Source organism: Poromitra crassiceps (genome assembly GCF_964638095.1).
Source record: "Poromitra crassiceps genome assembly, chromosome: 14".
NCBI lineage: Eukaryota > Metazoa > Chordata > Actinopteri > Beryciformes > Melamphaidae > Poromitra > Poromitra crassiceps.
In genome coordinates, this window is record NC_139633.1 from 10,022,934 (window position 1) to 10,040,576 (window position 17,643).

A 17,643-nucleotide genomic window follows, 5' to 3' on the forward strand; every position below is an offset into this window, starting at 1 on the left:
ACGTCGACTTTGGCTCTATAATGAGGAGTGTGTCTGTGTGTGTCTATAGCCTATCACTAGCCTATGACTTTCAGAGGATTGTTTGGCTGCAGGCGGGCGTTTGTAGCCTATAGTTTGTGTGTTGAGCTGAGCATGACACAGAGGAAAGCCAGTTGATGTCTGCAAAACGACAGGCTGTGTGTGTGTGTTATGCTGTAATAACGTTTGAACCAGGATGCTTCAGAGGATGCACACATGCAGACAGCAGAGCTGGCCCGGGTTGCTCCTCCTCGACAAGCCTTATTCAAGTGTCAACCGGAAACCAAACTTTTTTCTTCGAACTTTTTTCTCCGCCTGGGGCAAAAGAGGAATATACGATCTTTGCGTGTCCAAAAAAGCCTACACATTAACACAGTTCCCCTTTTCTTCGTCATTTACGTTTTGGGAGATGTGTCAGCTGCCAGCGACGAACAGGGGAGAAGTCTGCTAAATAGTTTCTGAGTGTCGAGGAGGAGAGTAAAGGGAGTGATTTTCCTGAAGAGAATAACGGCTTTTGGTCCTTTATCATGGAAGATGTGAGTATCCCGTCCAGTCACCGTCTTTCTGCTGCTATACTGGCTTCGCTTATGTGTGTGTGGCGATCAGTGTTTACACTTTAGCGGGGTTTACTGTCTGAGATAGTTGAGACGAGTCACTGCGATCAGACAAAACTTTGATAGTACAAATAGTCAGCATGGGTGCGACCAGAACGTACTTTAACTATAGCGCCCGCGGAAAAGTGAGTAAGTTGGCAGTCCTATTTTGAACGGGTTTCCCCTACTTTTATTAACAGGAATTAAAAGAGGGAATAGAAAGTTAGCCGAGTCGGGTTTGGTTTTTGTAGCGGTTGTAACTGTCAGGCTGTCTGCTACAGTCATTAATTGTAGCCGACATTGTTTGCCACAAAGCACCTGCCCACCTGTCAATCACCTGCCCGCCTGTCAATCACCTGCATCAACTGGCAAGCTTGGTCAGATGTTCACAAGGGACTCCGGAGTCCTGACCAACATACTTTCCCGTTGTCTCTTGTTGTGTGCAGAGACCACACGCCAAACTCCATTCTAAAATCTGACAGTTTAACTTGACCGTGCTCATGCAGTTTTTTGAAACAAATGTTCCGTTATCATGTAACAGTAAATTCAGAAAAACAAAATAGGCTACACCTAATCAGCAGGCAGCACTTAGTTAAAAATGTGGTTTAGTAGGTTAGGCTACACTGCTCGGTGCCGCCCACCAACTTTAACGATGCTTTGGGAGAGATGGTGAGAATAATGGGATTCTAAAGGTTTGTAGTTTATATATCGTGCATATAATTACTCTGGAAATGTCTACATTTTTGCAACATACTCCTTCCTTCAGATAAGCAAGAAAATATGACTTTGCGTGGCTGATTTGTGGACGGCAAGTCGCTGGGGGACACTCAAACCAGACGTTTTGCAAGAGATGATGTGCTTGCTTGTAGACAGAATCTGTTAATAAAGAAAGACATCTTTGATCCAGGATGGACATTAGACAGTTTAGTAGGCAGACATAGCCCTGCAACTGATGAACAGCGGGGGTGGTAATCTGACTTTTGAGGAAGCAGCAGAAAAGGGAAGTTGAGTAGGCCTACCGGTAGTCACAGTAGGGGCCTATGTTACTACCGTAGGGTTACTCATGTATAGCGGTATATGCTACCTACCTATATGCAGATAACCTTTTACAAGCAGTTTTAAAGATGGTATACCGCCACGCCCTTTTATTTGAACATATTAAAACTTTATTATTAATCCTTCACCTTCCATTTCACATATAAAGCAGCACGTTATTACTTGTGTTTGTTTTATTTATTTGATTGGATAGATAGGGATCTTCTTCAATGTAGGCTGTTCAATTCTGGGGTCAATGGGGAATTCCTATGCCGTTAAGTCTCTCTATCAAGCACCTGTTGATCGTGTGAGTCGTGTCCAGGTTAACGAATATTCTACTGGATGGTTCCCCCAACAATTCTGCGTGAAACAAGGAGATGTCATGTCCCCAACTTTATTTTCCATTTTTGTCAATGATTTAGCTCTTCAAATTAGGGCATCCAACAAGGGAATCAAAGTTGATGACCAGACTGTGGGCATATTATTGGGCTTGGGAATCCCAGAATGCAATGCAAATCAATCCCAGAATGCAATGCAATCTAATTGCGCATTGCAATTATTTTCGACCAAACTACACCCGCTAGCTAGCTGCTGCTAGTTTCATGTAGGAATTAGCTAGCAGCTAGTGAGTGTAGTTTGGTCGAAAGTAGTTCCTACATAAAACTGCTCACAACAAGGTCTGTGGATTATCTTGAGTAACCGGGTCATGGTTTCTGGAAAGAGACATTGCTGTTGAGTTTTTCAAATTTATTTTTTTGGCACTTTGAGCACCACAAGCCGAGTGCCATCCAGACAGTTCCATTGTATTGGAGAGAAGGCAGACATCTCTACAGCCAATATCTCCAAATCCCAGGCAGCTATCCCAAAACAATATAGATGGATAAATAGCACTACAGGTGAGAGGAAAAATATGTATTTTGGATTTTAGGGTGAGCTGTTCCTTTAAGTGAAGGTGCTGCGACACCAGTTTCGGAGCATCAGAGGGCAGATATTTCACTTAGCAGCGCGGGCGACGGGCGTGGCACCTAAATGAGGCACCTAATTCCTAATTGGGTAGCCTACCGGTAGTCGTAGCAGTTGTAAAGGTAGCAGTACCCAGCCCTACCCCCCACACACAACTACTGAGGCCACTTTATGAACATCATTTGTGTCAGCTCTCTGAGTCATCCTTTCATTGCCATTCCGGTGACCTAGTGTGCATGGTGTCATCCCAGTGACCTAGAGTGCATGGTGTCATCCCAGTGACCTAGAGTGCATGGTGTGACGTGTTGAGCTCAGAGGAGACAGACGGGCACATTATGTGTCAGGAGAAAACAATTAACCCTCTCTGATAATGGCCTCGCTGTCCAGGCATGTGCTGGACAATGGATGTGTGTGTGTGCAACATCTAACAGCGTTTCCCACACAACTCAAATCTACTTGTGGTACTAGGATGTTTGGGCTCCTGATAGCTGTAGTGGAGATGCCTACAACCTACTCCCTGCTCCTGATAGCTGTAGTGGAGAGGCCTACAACCTACTCCCTGCTCCTGATAGCTGTAGCGGAGAGGCCTACAACCTACTCCCTTCTCCTGATAGCTGTAGTGCAGAGGCCTACAACCTACTCCCTGCTCCTGATAGCTGTAGTGGAGAGGCCTACGACCTACTCCCTGCTCCTGATAGCTGTAGTGGAGATGCCTACAACCTACTCCCTGCTCCTGATAGCTGTAGTGGAGAGGCCTACAACCTACTCCTGATAGCTGTAGTGGAGAGGCCTACAACCTACTCCCTGCTCCTGATAGCTGTAGTGGAGAGGCCTACGACCTACTCCCTGCTCCTGATAGCTGTAGTGGAGAGGCCTACGACCTACTCCCTGCTCCTGATAGCTGTAGTAGTGTAGAGGCCTGCGACCTACTCCTGATAGCTGTAGTAGTGTAGAGGCCTACGACCTACTCCTGATAGCTGTAGTGGAGAGGCCTACGACTACTCCCTGCTCCTGATAGATGTAGTGGAGAGGCCTACGACCTACTCCCTGCTCCTGATAGCTGTAGTGGAGAGGCCTACGACCTACTCCCTACTCCTGATAGCTGTAGTGGAGAGGCCTATGACCTACTCCCTGCTCCTGATAGCTGTAGTGGAGAGGCCTACGACCTACTCCTGATAGCTGTAGTGGAGAGGCCTATGACCTACTCCCTGCTCCTGATAGCTGTAGTGGAGAGGCCTACGACCTACTCCCTGCTCCTGATAGCTGTAGTGGAGAGGCCTACGACCTACTCCCTGCTCCTGATAGCTGTAGTGGAGAGGCCTACGACCTACTCCCTGCTCCTGATAGCTGTAGTGGAGAGGCCTATGACCTACTCCCTGCTCCTGATAGCTGTAGTGGAGAGGCCTACGACCTACTCCCTGCTCCTGATAGCTGTAGTGGAGAGGCCTACGACCTACTCCCTGCTCCTGATAGCTGTAGTGGAGAGGCCTACGACCTACTCCCTGCTCCTGATAGCTGTAGTGGAGAGGCCTACGACCTACTCCCTGCTCCTGATAGCTGTAGCGGAGAGGCCTACGACCTACTCCCTGCTCCTGATAGCTGTAGTGGAGATGCCTACGACCTACTCCTGATAGCTGTAGTGGAGATGCCTACGACCTACTCCCTGCTCCTGATAGCTGTAGTGGAGAGGCCTACGACCTACTCCTGATAGCTGTAGTGGAGAGGCCTACGACCTACTCCTGATAGCTGTAGTGGAGAGGCCTACGACCTACTCCTGATAGCTGTAGTGGAGAGGCCTACGACCTACTCCCTGCTCCTGATAGCTGTAGTGGAGATGCCTACGACCTACTCCTGATAGCTGTAGTGGAGAGGCCTACAACCTACTCCTGATAGCTCTAGTGGAGAGGCCTACAACCTACTCCTGATAGCTGTAGTGGAGATGCCTACGACCTACTCCTGATAGCTGTAGTGGAGAGGCCTACAACCTACTCCTGATAGCTGTAGTGGAGAGGCCTACAACCTACTCCTGATAGCTGTAGTGGAGAGGCCTACGACCTACTCCTGATAGCTGTAGTGGAGATGCCTACGACCTACTCCTGATAGCTGTAGTGGAGAGGCCTACAACCTACTCCCTGCTCCTGATAGCTGTAGTGGAGAGGCCTACGACCTACTCCCTGCTCCTGATAGCTGTAGTGGAGAGGCCTACGACCTACTCCCTGCTCCTGATAGCTGTAGTGGAGATGCCTACGACCTACTCCCTGCTCCTGATAGCTGTAGTCGAGAGGCCTACGACCTACTCCCTACTCCTGATAGCTGTGTGGAGAGGCCTACAACCTACTCCCTGCTCCTGATAGCTGTAGTGGAGAGGCCTACGACCTACTCCTGATAGCTGTAGTAGTGGAGAGGCCTACGACCTACTCCCTACTCCTGATAGCTGTAGTGGAGAGGCCTACTCCCTGCTCCTGATAGCTGTAGTGGAGAGGCCTACAACCTACTCCCTGCTCCTGATAGCTGTAGTGGAGAGGCCTACTCCCTGCTCCTGATAGCTGTAGTGGAGAGGCCTACGACCTACTCCCTGCTCCTGATAGCTGTAGCAGTGGAAAAGGGGTAATGGGGGTAAAATGTGGTGAGTTCAAGCTGGGCAGGTCAGCGTGAAATGCAATGAATCCCAGATGCTCCCTGACCTCAGACTTGATCAGAAACACATGTTCTGCTAAGGTGTGTCTGCTCTGCTCCACAGAACCTCTTCTCTTCGTCTTAGAAGATCCAGCTTGCCCTACTTACTTTACACACAAGCTTCAAAATAATATTACCATTTTACAATTGCAATTGCAAAGCATGGGGAAAATCACATAGATTTATTTTCTGCTAAAGTTGGTGTACCATATTTGAACTACTATGATGAGAGCGACAGTACCAAAGATGACCAAACACACTTGTCTCTGTAGTTCATGTGCACATTTTGGCAGAGAACAGTTGAGCTGTTTGAAATAGGACCACTAATATCCGCAACCATCTCCGTGTGGGTTTAGGTGAAGGTTGTGGTTTTGTTGTCTATGCTGAAGTGCAGAACACGCTCACATGACTTCCTGTGAAAGTCCCAATTTAGAATCTTAATTTAAGCAAAATGTTTGAACTAACCTGCTAGTTTCACACTACAGGCCTGCAGTGGGTTGCACCAGCTGTGCGTAAGTTGAAACGTAAGCTAGTTTGAACGTAAAGTCTCACTAAGTCCGAGTTTACGCACTACTAAAAATATTTGGGTTGCACCAAGTGAAATAGTTACAACGTAGGCATAAGTTAGAACTTAAAATTTACACCTACTTCTTACTAGGTGTAAAGTCCTCCGTAAAATAGCAGTTGGCACGGATTGCAACTTGGCACCGTGGCGCATCGTTGTTTTGCGTCCGCAACGCGCTCTCCGTGATAAATTATTATTACACCCTTTGATATTTATGCCTCACGCTTTTGTTTCCCACAAGCTGCAGCACTGCATACAAATTAAAATAACCGCAACAATTTAGCGAGGCAGGATGGTGGTAAATTAGCCTACAATGAAGAGCTCACAGATAAACGTTAACAGTAGCTAATATGAACCTAAACGAACGTTACTCAATAACGTTCTCATTTGATTAGTGTTGATGAAATATTAAAGCACTAATTTGCGGTGGGCAACATGTCCTGTTTTCACTCCACTTACTTAAACAACCGTAAATAAACACCGTTTCCACCGTGCTTTTCACTGATTGGTCACAGATACTGTACACGTCATTGTCTGCGACACTATTTTGGTTAGTATGGACTTTAGGGTCTACTAGTTAAGATGTACCTTACGTCTCCGTGGTGCAACCAAACAAAGACACAACTTTAGTGTCAAACTAACTAGTTTGAACGTAGCAGTTAGTGTGGACTTTACACCCTAACTTAAGACAGAACTTACGTTCAGCTGGTGCAACAGGCGGCTGTACTGTAGTAGGGTTAGTGTTAGGGGCCATATGATCTCCACAATGCAGAACAAATGGACAGAATCATGGCATTTGGTAATAAAAATGTAATCAATTGTAAAAGATGGAAATTGATAAAAGTATGTCTAATGATCCAAATCAAAAGTAGATGTAATGATTGTCGTAACCTAAATGATTTCATCATTGTAAAATAGAGAGAGAAATGTTTGGAGAGGGAGGGACATGTGGAAGAGCCAAGTGATCAAAACAACAAGACATTATTCATCCTATTCCTCAATTCAAATTCAAATGGAAAAAAGAGTTTGGACAAAACAAACAAAACAGATTTCATATGGCCGTACTGTAGTGGAAAGCCAGCTGAGCTCTATGGAAACCTCTCCCTGCTGTTCTGTTAAAGGGTTTGGTCAGTGCTACACACACACACACACACACACGGACGGGCGCGCACACACACACACACACACACACACACACACACACACACACACACACACACACAGGCACACGCACACAAAGAGGCATGCCGTGGCTGCTCTATGCCCTGTTTTCTGGACTGTACAGTACAGAGTGTTGCTGCTTAGTCTTTCCACTACACACACACACACACACACACACACACACACACACACACACACACACACTTAGGCCTGTCACCAGCAGGGTTTCCGTTGTCCCGTAATTGCAGGACATTGGCCTTTAAAATTAATCAAAAACCTGTAAATTAAAATCTGCAGGACACCGTGTCCTGTAAATTATCTTCCGAGTCCCGACGCTATTAATTATGGGTTAAACCCCGAGTCACTCAAGACCTGTCACTTTATAGTTTGGTAACACTGTCAAACAGCTCCACACGAGGTGTGGCAAACTAAGCTGCTACGTTAGTACTGCTTGTTTTTAGCTGCTTCTGATTGATCAGTTTAGAGAGGTACATCACGTTTCTCTCAAATGCTATTGACTAATGGGGCAGCTGGGCGGGACTCAGTGTTGGGATTTTGACAGTGCATTGAGGTTTGCTAGCGGCTAACGTTAGTTACTTTACATGGCAATAAAACGCCACTGAATAACCAAATTGATTTAACGTTTAACAATTTCGAGTAACACTGTTTCCATACGGACCCCCAGCGTTGGTTAGTTGTTTATAACGTGACTATATTTATAACGTACTCCGGTTTGCGGTTTATAATTGAGGGCTGAATACAGCCGTGCTGAGGGATTGTGGCTATTGCGTAACACACAGGTGAAAACTGTCTATAGCGCGTGTGGTTTCCTCTTAACTTAGTGGGTAGCTACCCAAAGCAAGCCAAGTCTACTATTTTCTAGTACTCTTATTAGCCTGACTCATTTGTAATAAGTGTGTTTGTACGGCTTAAGTTTTGCATGCTATCCTATCGTCTGAGAACTGTAGCCTGATGCTAATGTAGAGGCTAGTGTTTTCTGCCTGCTTGCTAACGTAGCTAGAGGCTAGTGTTTTCTGCCTGCTTGCTAACGTAGCTAGAGGCTAGTGTTTTCTACCTGCTTGTTAACGTAGCTAGAGGCTAGTGTTTTCTGCCTGCTTGCTAACGTGGACGCATGGATCTATTATTATCGGGACGCTAGTGTTTTCCGCCTGGACGAGACGACCAGCTGGACCATCGCCACACCACATAGCGCAGCGTAGGTTTTTAAGCTCAATAAACACAGATTTAATGTGTCCTGAATTTATACCACTTGTCCTTTATTTGAAATCTTAAAGGAAACGGTGTGCTGCAGCTGTGAGTGCTAGTGGAAACGCTGGTCACCAGAATGACTGTTTGGTGGTCGATATATTGTACCAGCAATAATTGTGATAAATGATATTATTGTCATTTTAAGATTATTTTTGCCACTGATATGATAACATAATAGCATCATAATGCAAGTGCACCCTTTCAAATAGCAATGAGCACTTCAATCAGCCTTTTCTTGCTCATTCCAAACAAACTGCTATATCGCTGCTGGAGGCGTCAAAATTTTATGTGACAGAACTTACGTTCAGCTGGTGCAACAGGCGGCTGTACTGTAGTAGGGTTAGTGTTAGGGGCCATATGATCTCCACAATGCAGAACAAATGGACAGAATCATGGCATTTGGTAATAAAAATGTACCGGTAATCAATTGTAAAAGATGGAAATTGATAAAAGTATGTCTAATGATCCAAATCAAAAGTAGATGTAATGATTGTCGTAACCTAAATGATTTCATCATTGTAAAATAGAGAGAGAAATGTTTGGAGAGGGAGGGACATGTGGAAGAGCCAAGTGATCAAAACAACAAGACATTATTCATCCTATTCCTCAATTCAAATTCAAATGGAAAAAAGAGTTTGGACAAAACAAACAAAACAGATTTCATATGGCCGTACTGTAGTGGAAAGCCAGCTGAGCTCTATGGAAACCTCTCCCTGCTGTTCTGTTAAAGGGTTTGGTCAGTGCTACACACAAACACACACACACACACGGACGGGCGCGCACACACACACACACACACACACACACACACACACACACACACACACACACACACACACACACACACACACACACACACACACACAGGCACACGCACACAAAGAGGCATGCCGTGGCTGCTCTATGCCCTGTTTTCTGGACTGTACAGTACAGAGTGTTGCTGCTTTAAGTCTTTCCACTACACACACACACACACACACACACACACACTTAGGCCTGTCACCAGCAGGGTTTCCGTTGTCCCGTAATTGCAGGACATTGGCCTTTAAAATTAATCAAAAACCTGTAAATTAAAATCTGCAGGACACCGTGTCCTGTAAATTATCTCCCGAGTCCCGACGCTATTAATTATGGGTTAAACCCCGAGTCACTCAAGACCTGTCACTTTATAGTTTGGTAACACTGTCAAACAGCTCCACACGAGGTGTGGCAAACTAAGCTGCTACGTTAGTACTGCTTGTTTTTAGCTGCTTCTGATTGATCAGTTTAGAGAGGTACATCACGTTTCTCTCAAATGCTATTGACTAATGGGGCAGCTGGGCGGGACTCAGTGTTGGGATTTTGACAGTGCATTGAGGTTTGCTAGCGGCTAACGTTAGTTACTTTACATGGCAATAAAACGCCACTGAATAACCAAATTGATTTAACGTTTAACAATTTCGAGTAACACTGTTTCCATACGGACCCCCAGCGTTGGTTAGTTGTTTATAACGTGACTATATTTATAACGTACTCCGGTTTGCGGTTTATAATTGAGGGCTGAATACAGCCGTGCTGAGGGATTGTGGCTATTGCGTAACACACAGGTGAAAACCGTCTATAGCGCGTGTGGTTTCCTCTTAACTTAGTGGGTAGCTACCCAAAGCAAGCCAAGTCTACTATTGTCTAGTACTCTTATTAGCCTGACTCATTTGTAATAAGTGTGTTTGTACGGCTTAAGTTTTGCATGCTATCCTATCGTCTGAGAACTGTAGTCTGATGCTAATGTAGAGGCTAGTGTTTTCTGCCTGCTTGCTAACGTAGCTAGAGGCTAGTGTTTTCTGCCTGCTTGCTAACGTAGCTAGAGGCTAGTGTTTTCTAGCCTGGGTAAACCCATCCCCCACGTGACCTGCTCTCAGACCTGTTCTCAGTCACTATGGTCTGGTCCCCCGCCTGTGCTAAACGATTTCCTGCGGTTGTTGGGCCCCCCCCGATAGACCGCTCCATTACGCAACCTTCATCCAACCAGCTTTGTGCACAGAGCACATGCGCAGTGCAGCAGATGGCGTCATCGCTCTGCGACCTTTGTTGTTAGCGCTCGAGCTAACTCCACCTAGCTAACTCACTAGGCTACTGCTAGCAACCACAGGTTGCAGGTTGAGAAACCTTCGTTCTAAAGGCAAGTTGGGCAGCTGCAAACCACTCGAGAAGGGGGTATTTCTACGCCTGGAGAGGGTTGGTGTGAAACTACACCAACAGGATAGCAAATCATGTCGGATTTGCCAGAGTCTGACTGAGGTATGTACTTATAACCTAATGTACTAGTGCTGCACGATTAATCTCCACTTCCCCCGTGCACTCCCGCAAATAAGTAATGTTATGCGCAGCCAGTTTATCAGATAATTTCGCCGTAAAATGTGTCCAGGTGATGAGAAGCCCCAGCTTGTACAAGCTGTCCTTTGTATGGTCGCTGCCCGTCCGCTCAGACCCGATTTCGATATAGCGTTTGGTGATCTTTTGATCAACAGACCTCATAACGGGGATATACTGTTACGTGTGTCTACCAACATCACTAAAAGATCATAAATGTAACGCTGTTTTAATCGATGGCTACGTTGCTAGCTACTAGCTAGCCGCAGACCAGCTATGAACCCGTTTGGATGATCGCTGCCCGTCCACTAAAACGCGATTTCGATATAGCTTGAGGTGATATTTTGATCAACAGACCTCATAACGGGGATCTATACTGTTACATGTGTCTACTGTACTGACGTCCTCTCTGTTTATTCTTTCAGGTATTAATTCTAAACCCTTCTCAGCCAGCTGCTGCCAACCTGATGAGGAAACAGGCGTGCTTGTTGGACACTGAATGCAAGAGCCTAGCCAGTCTGCAGACTTCATCCTCCGGTGCTGTTCGCCTCAGGACTTGAAGGCCTAACGTTGTACCATGGACTGTATACATTCTGTGCTAATAATGCTAGCATGCTAACATCCTTTTCACACACACACACACTGAATATACCGAAATGCTAGATTTGATCATGGACTTAACGCTAATGTTAATCAAAAACGGCCGCAGTCATAACGGTAAGGTGTGTTTGACCTAATTGAAATATTAACGTTAATGCCCTCACATTTCAGCGTGGTTACAGATAAACCTATTTAACGCTAGCTAGCTACAGTAGATTTTTGGAGGCGTTAATGTGAATGTCATGACCTATAGCGTAGTATTATACTGTATATTATACATAATCCAGATGTAACCTAGCTATAGCTAGACGTTAAGAGGTTAGCGTGAATGCGACTGAGACCTGACATTACTGGCTTGATATCATATTCCAGGTGCAACCTAGCTAGATGAGCTTCACACTGCTGTATGAGTAGGCTACAAATGTATCAAGCCTTGATATCATATTCCAGATCCAACCTAGCTAGCTATATGTTAAGAGGTAGGAATATACCGAAATGCTGTATATTATACATAATCCAGATCATATTCCAGATGCAACCTAGCTAGATGTTAAGCCATTAATAATGACATCAGGTGACAAGCTGAAATGTCAATTCTTATAGCAAATCTAGGTAAATTTCAGACTTTAACGTAGTGTCTTGTCTGAAGTGAATACAAGTGACCTATATTTTTCAATCCTGTCTTTGAATAAAAGTTGTACATTGTGTTATACTTGAAAACCATGTCTTTGATCCCTTATTTGTGTTCACAATTACAACAAATCTGTATGGTTTATCTGTTGGCATTAAACCGTGGTATTTCCTTGGGTGATATTCCATATTTGTCATTAACCTAGCTGTTCACATCTGCATTTTCTACGTGAGATATCACAAGTAGCCTACTTTTATTAAAAAACAAAATAAAATGCAAAGAGAGGTTTCCTTCTCTAACTATTGGTGCGTTCACAAAATATTTACACAATGAGATTTTTTTTATAAATAATCATCAATAACGTGGATAATGACATCTGCAGCTGCTGGACGAGAGAGTGAGCCCACCATACCACTGGACTGTAGGCTACAGTATTGCTGTGATGTGTTACATGTTATGTTTTTATAACTGGCTCACTCTGAATGTAGTTAACACTTGCTTTGGAGAATTGTCTGATTGATGACTGCAGAACAAGTTATGAATGTATAACTTTAACTACACTTTTTTTGCTAAATAAACAAGCACAGGTCTAGCATCACATTATTCAGTTTAAGGATCCTTATGTGGAAACATTTTGAGAACCACTGTTTTGAAGTACTATTAATATAGCTGTTTTCATTCTCACATGACAATACAACAGAATAGAGTATCAAACAAAAACATTTTTATTCAGTTCCATTCAAAAAAGTACAATTTGAGTATGAACAGTACAACATGCAGTACAACATGCAGTACAGTATGGAAACAATATGAAGTTCTGTTGGCTGCCATTAACCTCACAAATCAACCATTGCAGCCGGACTGGTCATTTGGTTCAGCATCAACATGGGCTGAGAGATTGAGTAGGCTAAATAAACAATACACATGAGAATTACAGTTAACGTTACAGCATTTAATAACGTTAATTTTCGTGTACCCGATGCCAGGATATTTTGTCACTTTGTTTTCATCAAGTTCTCTGGACTTATATACACAAGCTCACAGCGTCCTAACAGGTTAACGTTATAATCTCAGAAGAGATTGAGTAGGCTAAATAAACCATACACATGAGAATTACCGTTAACGTTACAGCATTTAATAACGTTAATTTTCGTGTAGCCCGTGCCAGCATATTTCGCCACTTTTTCTTCATCAAGGCCTCTGGACTTGCATACACAAGCTTGCAGCGTCCATGTCCTTGTCTTTATCATTCACCCCACCGATCTGCAACGCCTTGATTCCCAGATTAGAAGCCTCGCGTATCTGGTCCTCCATTAGCGCATTTAACGGCGACACAACAATACGTAGCTGTAGCTGTTCATAGCCATAGCTAGTAGCTAGCTCGGGAGCTATGCTTTGGAAAGACCAAAAGCTAATGGCTAGCCGCTGCAGCTGTTATACGTCATTGACAAAGACGCACTCTCTGATTGGCCGATCACGGCAGGACTGATGTTGGCAGTCACGCCGTCACTCATTGGCTGCGGGGTGGCTGCGGGTCTGCGCGAGTCTTTCAATCGCCGCGGAAATCAATTTGAATGGCCCGTTCGCTAGACGATAGTGACTGGGAACTGAGAGAGCAGGTCACGTGGTGGCTGGGTTTACCTAGGCTAAGTGTTTTCTGCCTGCTTGCTAACGTGGACGCATGGATCTATTATTATCGGGACGCTAGTGTTTTCCGCCTGGACGAGACGACCAGCTGGACCATCGCCACACCACATAGCGCAGCGTAGGTTTTTAAGCTCAATAAACACAGATTTAATGTGTCCTGAATTTATACCACTTGTCCTTTATTTGAAATCTTAAAGGAAACGGTGTGCTGCAGCTGTGAGTGCTAGTGGAAACGCTGGTCACCAGAATGACTGTTTGGTGGTCGATATATTGTACCAGCAATAATTGTGATAAATGATATTATTGTCATTTTAAGATTATTTTTGCCACTGATATGATAACATAATAGCATCATAATGCAAGTGCACCCTTTCAAATAGCAATGAGCACTTCAATCAGCCTTTGCTTGCTCATTCCAAACAAACTGCTATATCGCTGCTGGAGGCGTCAAAACCAAAGGGCGGGTCTTGAGTAACACATTATCTTGTGTGTGTGTGTGTGTGTGTGTGTGTGTGTGCATGTGCGTGTGTGTCTGTGCATATGTGTGTGTGCCTGTGTGTGTGTGTCATTGTGTGTGTGTGTTGGTGTGAGTAAACGAAGCAGTGTGACCAAACATGACAGTAAAACGTGTCTCAGTGTAGTTTCTTCTTATGTAAACAAACACAATGAGAAATGATTGAGGAATAATAATAATGAGTCTCGCTATTGTCTTTGCAAAGTAACTTTATCTTTTATTTTACGCCTGTTGAGTTATCATCTCATATTCTCCCTCATCACTCACTCTCTCTCTCTCTCTCTCTCTCTCTCTCTCTGTGTCTCCTCCCTATCCCTCTCTCTACCTAGTTTCTCTCTACCTCTGTTTCCTCTCTCTCCCTCCCTCTCTCTCCCTCTGTCTCCTCTCTCTCCCTCCCTGTCTTTCCCTAATTTCTCTCTCCTCTCTCTCCCTCTGTCTCCTCTCCCTCCCTCTCTCCTCTCCCTAGTTTCTCTCTCCTCTCTCTCCCTCTGTCTCCTCTCTCTCCCTCCCTCTCTCTCCCTCTGTCTCCTCTCCCTCCCTCCCTCCCTCCCTCCCTCTCTCTCTCTGTCTCCCTCTCCTCTCCCTCCCTCCCTCTGTCTCCTCTCCCTCCCTCTGTCTCCTCTCCCTCCCTCTGTCTCCTCCCTCTCTCTGTCTCCCTCTCCTCTCCCTCCCTCCCTCCCTCCCTCTGTCTCCTCTCCCTCCCTCTGTCTCCTCTTTCTCCCTCTGTCTCCTCTCCCTCCCTGTCTCTCCCTAGTTTCTCTCCTCTCCCTCCCTCTGTCTCCTCTCTCTCCCTCTGTCTCCTCTCCCTCCCTGTCTCTCCCTAGTTTCTCTCCTCTCTCTCCCTCTGTCTCCTCTCTCTCCCTCCCTCTCTCTCCCTCTGTCTCCTCTCCCTCCCTCTGTCTCCTCTCCCTCCCTCCCTCCCTCTCTCTCTCTCTCTGTCTCCCTCTCCTCTCCCTCCCTCCCTCCCTCTGTCTCCTCTCCCTCCCTCTGTCTCCTCTCTCTCCTCTCCCTCCCTGTCTCTCCCTAGTTTATCTCCTCTCTCTCCCTCTGTCTCCTTTCCCTCCCTGTCTCTCTCTAGTTTCTCTCTCCTCTCTCTCCCTCCCTGTCTCTCTCTAGTTTCTCTCTCCTCTCTCTCCCTCAGCACCATGTATTAGACTAGTGCTACAGTGAAAGTGGAAAAGCAGTTAGATCTTAGATGAGCCCCTGAAAAAAGATCTCTTGTGGAATTTCCTCCAATAGAAACAGAGAAGGTGGGATATTTACAGACACCTGCACTTGTCACTGGTTGTCAGTGTTTTAAAGGGATAGTTCACATTTTTTAAAGTCTAGTCCTATTTGCTACTTACCAATACTGATGTTGATTGGTGGAGTTCTTTCTCAGCACACTCCATGTTGTTCCTCATAGTAGCTCTGGAAAGTTGGGCAAAAACAAAGGCAAGGTCACTGGGGTCACGCTCCTGTAAGCTGACTGAGGCAGTGCACACAAAGTACATTTCAGTAAAAAAAAAAACATTAAAGGAAAATTAAGTTTTTTTTACACCCCAGACCTTATTTCCAGCTTAAAATATGATGTTTTACTCACCCAGAGAACTTTGGTTTCATTCTGATCGCCATAGAAGATATTCAGGTCCGAGTAGAGTCCGAACTGGCCAAAGCGGGCGGGTCTGTGAATCCAACAGAGGCATTCCTCCTGTGTTCTCGACCGTGCAGCGCTTGTTCGTCCCTGGCCTGTTGTTCCTCTCTCTCTCCTCGTCCGCTCTTCAATTTCGATTAGCTCTTCATCCGTTGTTGTAAACAAGTTGATAGTCGCGGTGCTTCCTGGTAGACAAAGGAGTCAGCAGGAAACTCAAGAGTCAAGAGACTTCAGCGGGACTTGGGGCGAGAGTTGGATTCACAGACCCCGGATGAGGAAACTGAGGCAGCCCGGAGGAGAGTAGACGGATTCACATTAATTTATGGACGAGATATTATGAGGATATGAACCGATACGTTGCAGAAAATACGTTATTTGCAGTGTGTACTACGCATGCCCCGTTCGCCCGTTTTGGCCAGTTCGGACTCTACTCAGACCTGAATATCTTCTATGGCGATCAGAATGAAACCCTAAAGCTTAATTTATACTTATTAAAGTGTCGCTCAGCACATGGTCGCAGACGAAAAAGAAAGTGTCGCTCATGGTGTTGCATTTATACTTCAGTGAACGTTCGCCTCTGTTCAACGGTCACGTGACACTCGAACGCTATTAAATGCTGACAGGCAAGAGAAGAGGGGGAATGGAATGCACAGTGAAACCACCTCTGGGGCAAGGTGTAATGTACTTGACTGCAGCCGCATATAAACGACACACAACTCAACTCCTCTCTCTCTGGGAAATGCACAATGTTCTTTGTGATTTTCACGAAGTCATACATCAAGGACAGGTTGATAAAAATAGCGGAGACACGTTCATTCATCTCAATCGAGTGAAAACCAAAACAAGGAAGTCAAACGCATGCGTCTATATAGCCAATCAGACTTGCGCGATACTATGACGTAGTCAGCGACACTAGACATTTCACTAGGTAGCAGACACTGCTCACCGACACTTAAAAGTCTCGACTCAAGTCCTCATTTCTGTCGGCGACCGTTTCAAAAGTGTCAGCAGACGAAGCATAAATTGGGCTTAAGTGTTAATTTTGCTCTGAGTGTAAAAACCCACACTATGTCAATGTCAACACTATGCAAGTCTGCAGCCATCACAGTTCATGTCCTGATTTGAGATAGTTTGAACAGCCACATCTGCTGTGTGAGTGGACAAACGTCTTGCCAATGAAATTAAATCTGCTAGTTCTCTGATTAGTTTTAAAAATCTAAAAAAAAAAATATATGCTGAGTAAGCTACAGTAATATAGTGCAAAACCTTTCTGTGACTGTTTTTTTAACCGTTTTTTTTTAATTCTTCTTGATTGTTCTATATTGATGTTTTCTTATGTGCATTATTGTAAAATGGGATTTGGATAGTGTAACTCCCTTTTGTGTCCGCCTCCCAGCCAAGACCTCAGGACCGCAATGGAAATAACTTACAACTTTATTGTGATATCCTGATGAACTATTTTATATTGTATGCTTGTATTGTATTTTTTTATTTGTCAAATAGATTCAATCAATTAAACTGAAAAAAAAAACAATGCTTATTAACAGGGTTAACATTTTGCTGTTGTTCAGATAAGTCTCGAGGCTGGTAGACCGGACATGATGACAGCTTTTCATCTGAACACCCTCTGGCATTTCCCAAAGATGCACCTTCATTTTCACTATGACTCGAATGTCTTTCATTTCCTTGATTTGATTCACAGTTGCATTATGGGAGTGGCTCATTGCTTGTTTTGTGTTGCTTTGCAGCTGCTTTGCTCATATTCTATTCTACATTCCTTTCCCCCAAATGGCACTTTATACTTTTTCACAGCAGCCATTTTGTGTCTAAAAGGCAGGAAGTAAGACAAGCCCCAGCACTGGAACACCTAAATGTATTGGAAGTTGGAATCCCCCATTAATGTTCTGCTTGCACCTGTGATACTTCCTGCCTTTTAGCCACAAAATGGCTGCTGTGAAAATGGCCATTTGCTTGTTTGCTGCACATGAG

At 44.9% G+C, this 17,643-nt stretch overlaps 1 protein-coding gene across 1 annotated transcript in view; it reads left to right on the forward strand.

Moving 5' to 3' along the window:
* The first annotated feature begins 420 nt into the window (after nt 1-420).
* The window catches only part of plekho2 (pleckstrin homology domain containing, family O member 2), a 33,988-nt gene continuing 16,765 nt past the window's right edge, over nt 421-17,643 (forward strand). Inside the window, exon 1 of the mRNA XM_083650390.1 lies at nt 421-554. Coding sequence (XP_083506516.1) covers nt 546-554 — 9 coding nt within the window. The 5' untranslated portion in view covers nt 421-545. The remainder of the gene's footprint in view (nt 555-17,643) is intronic.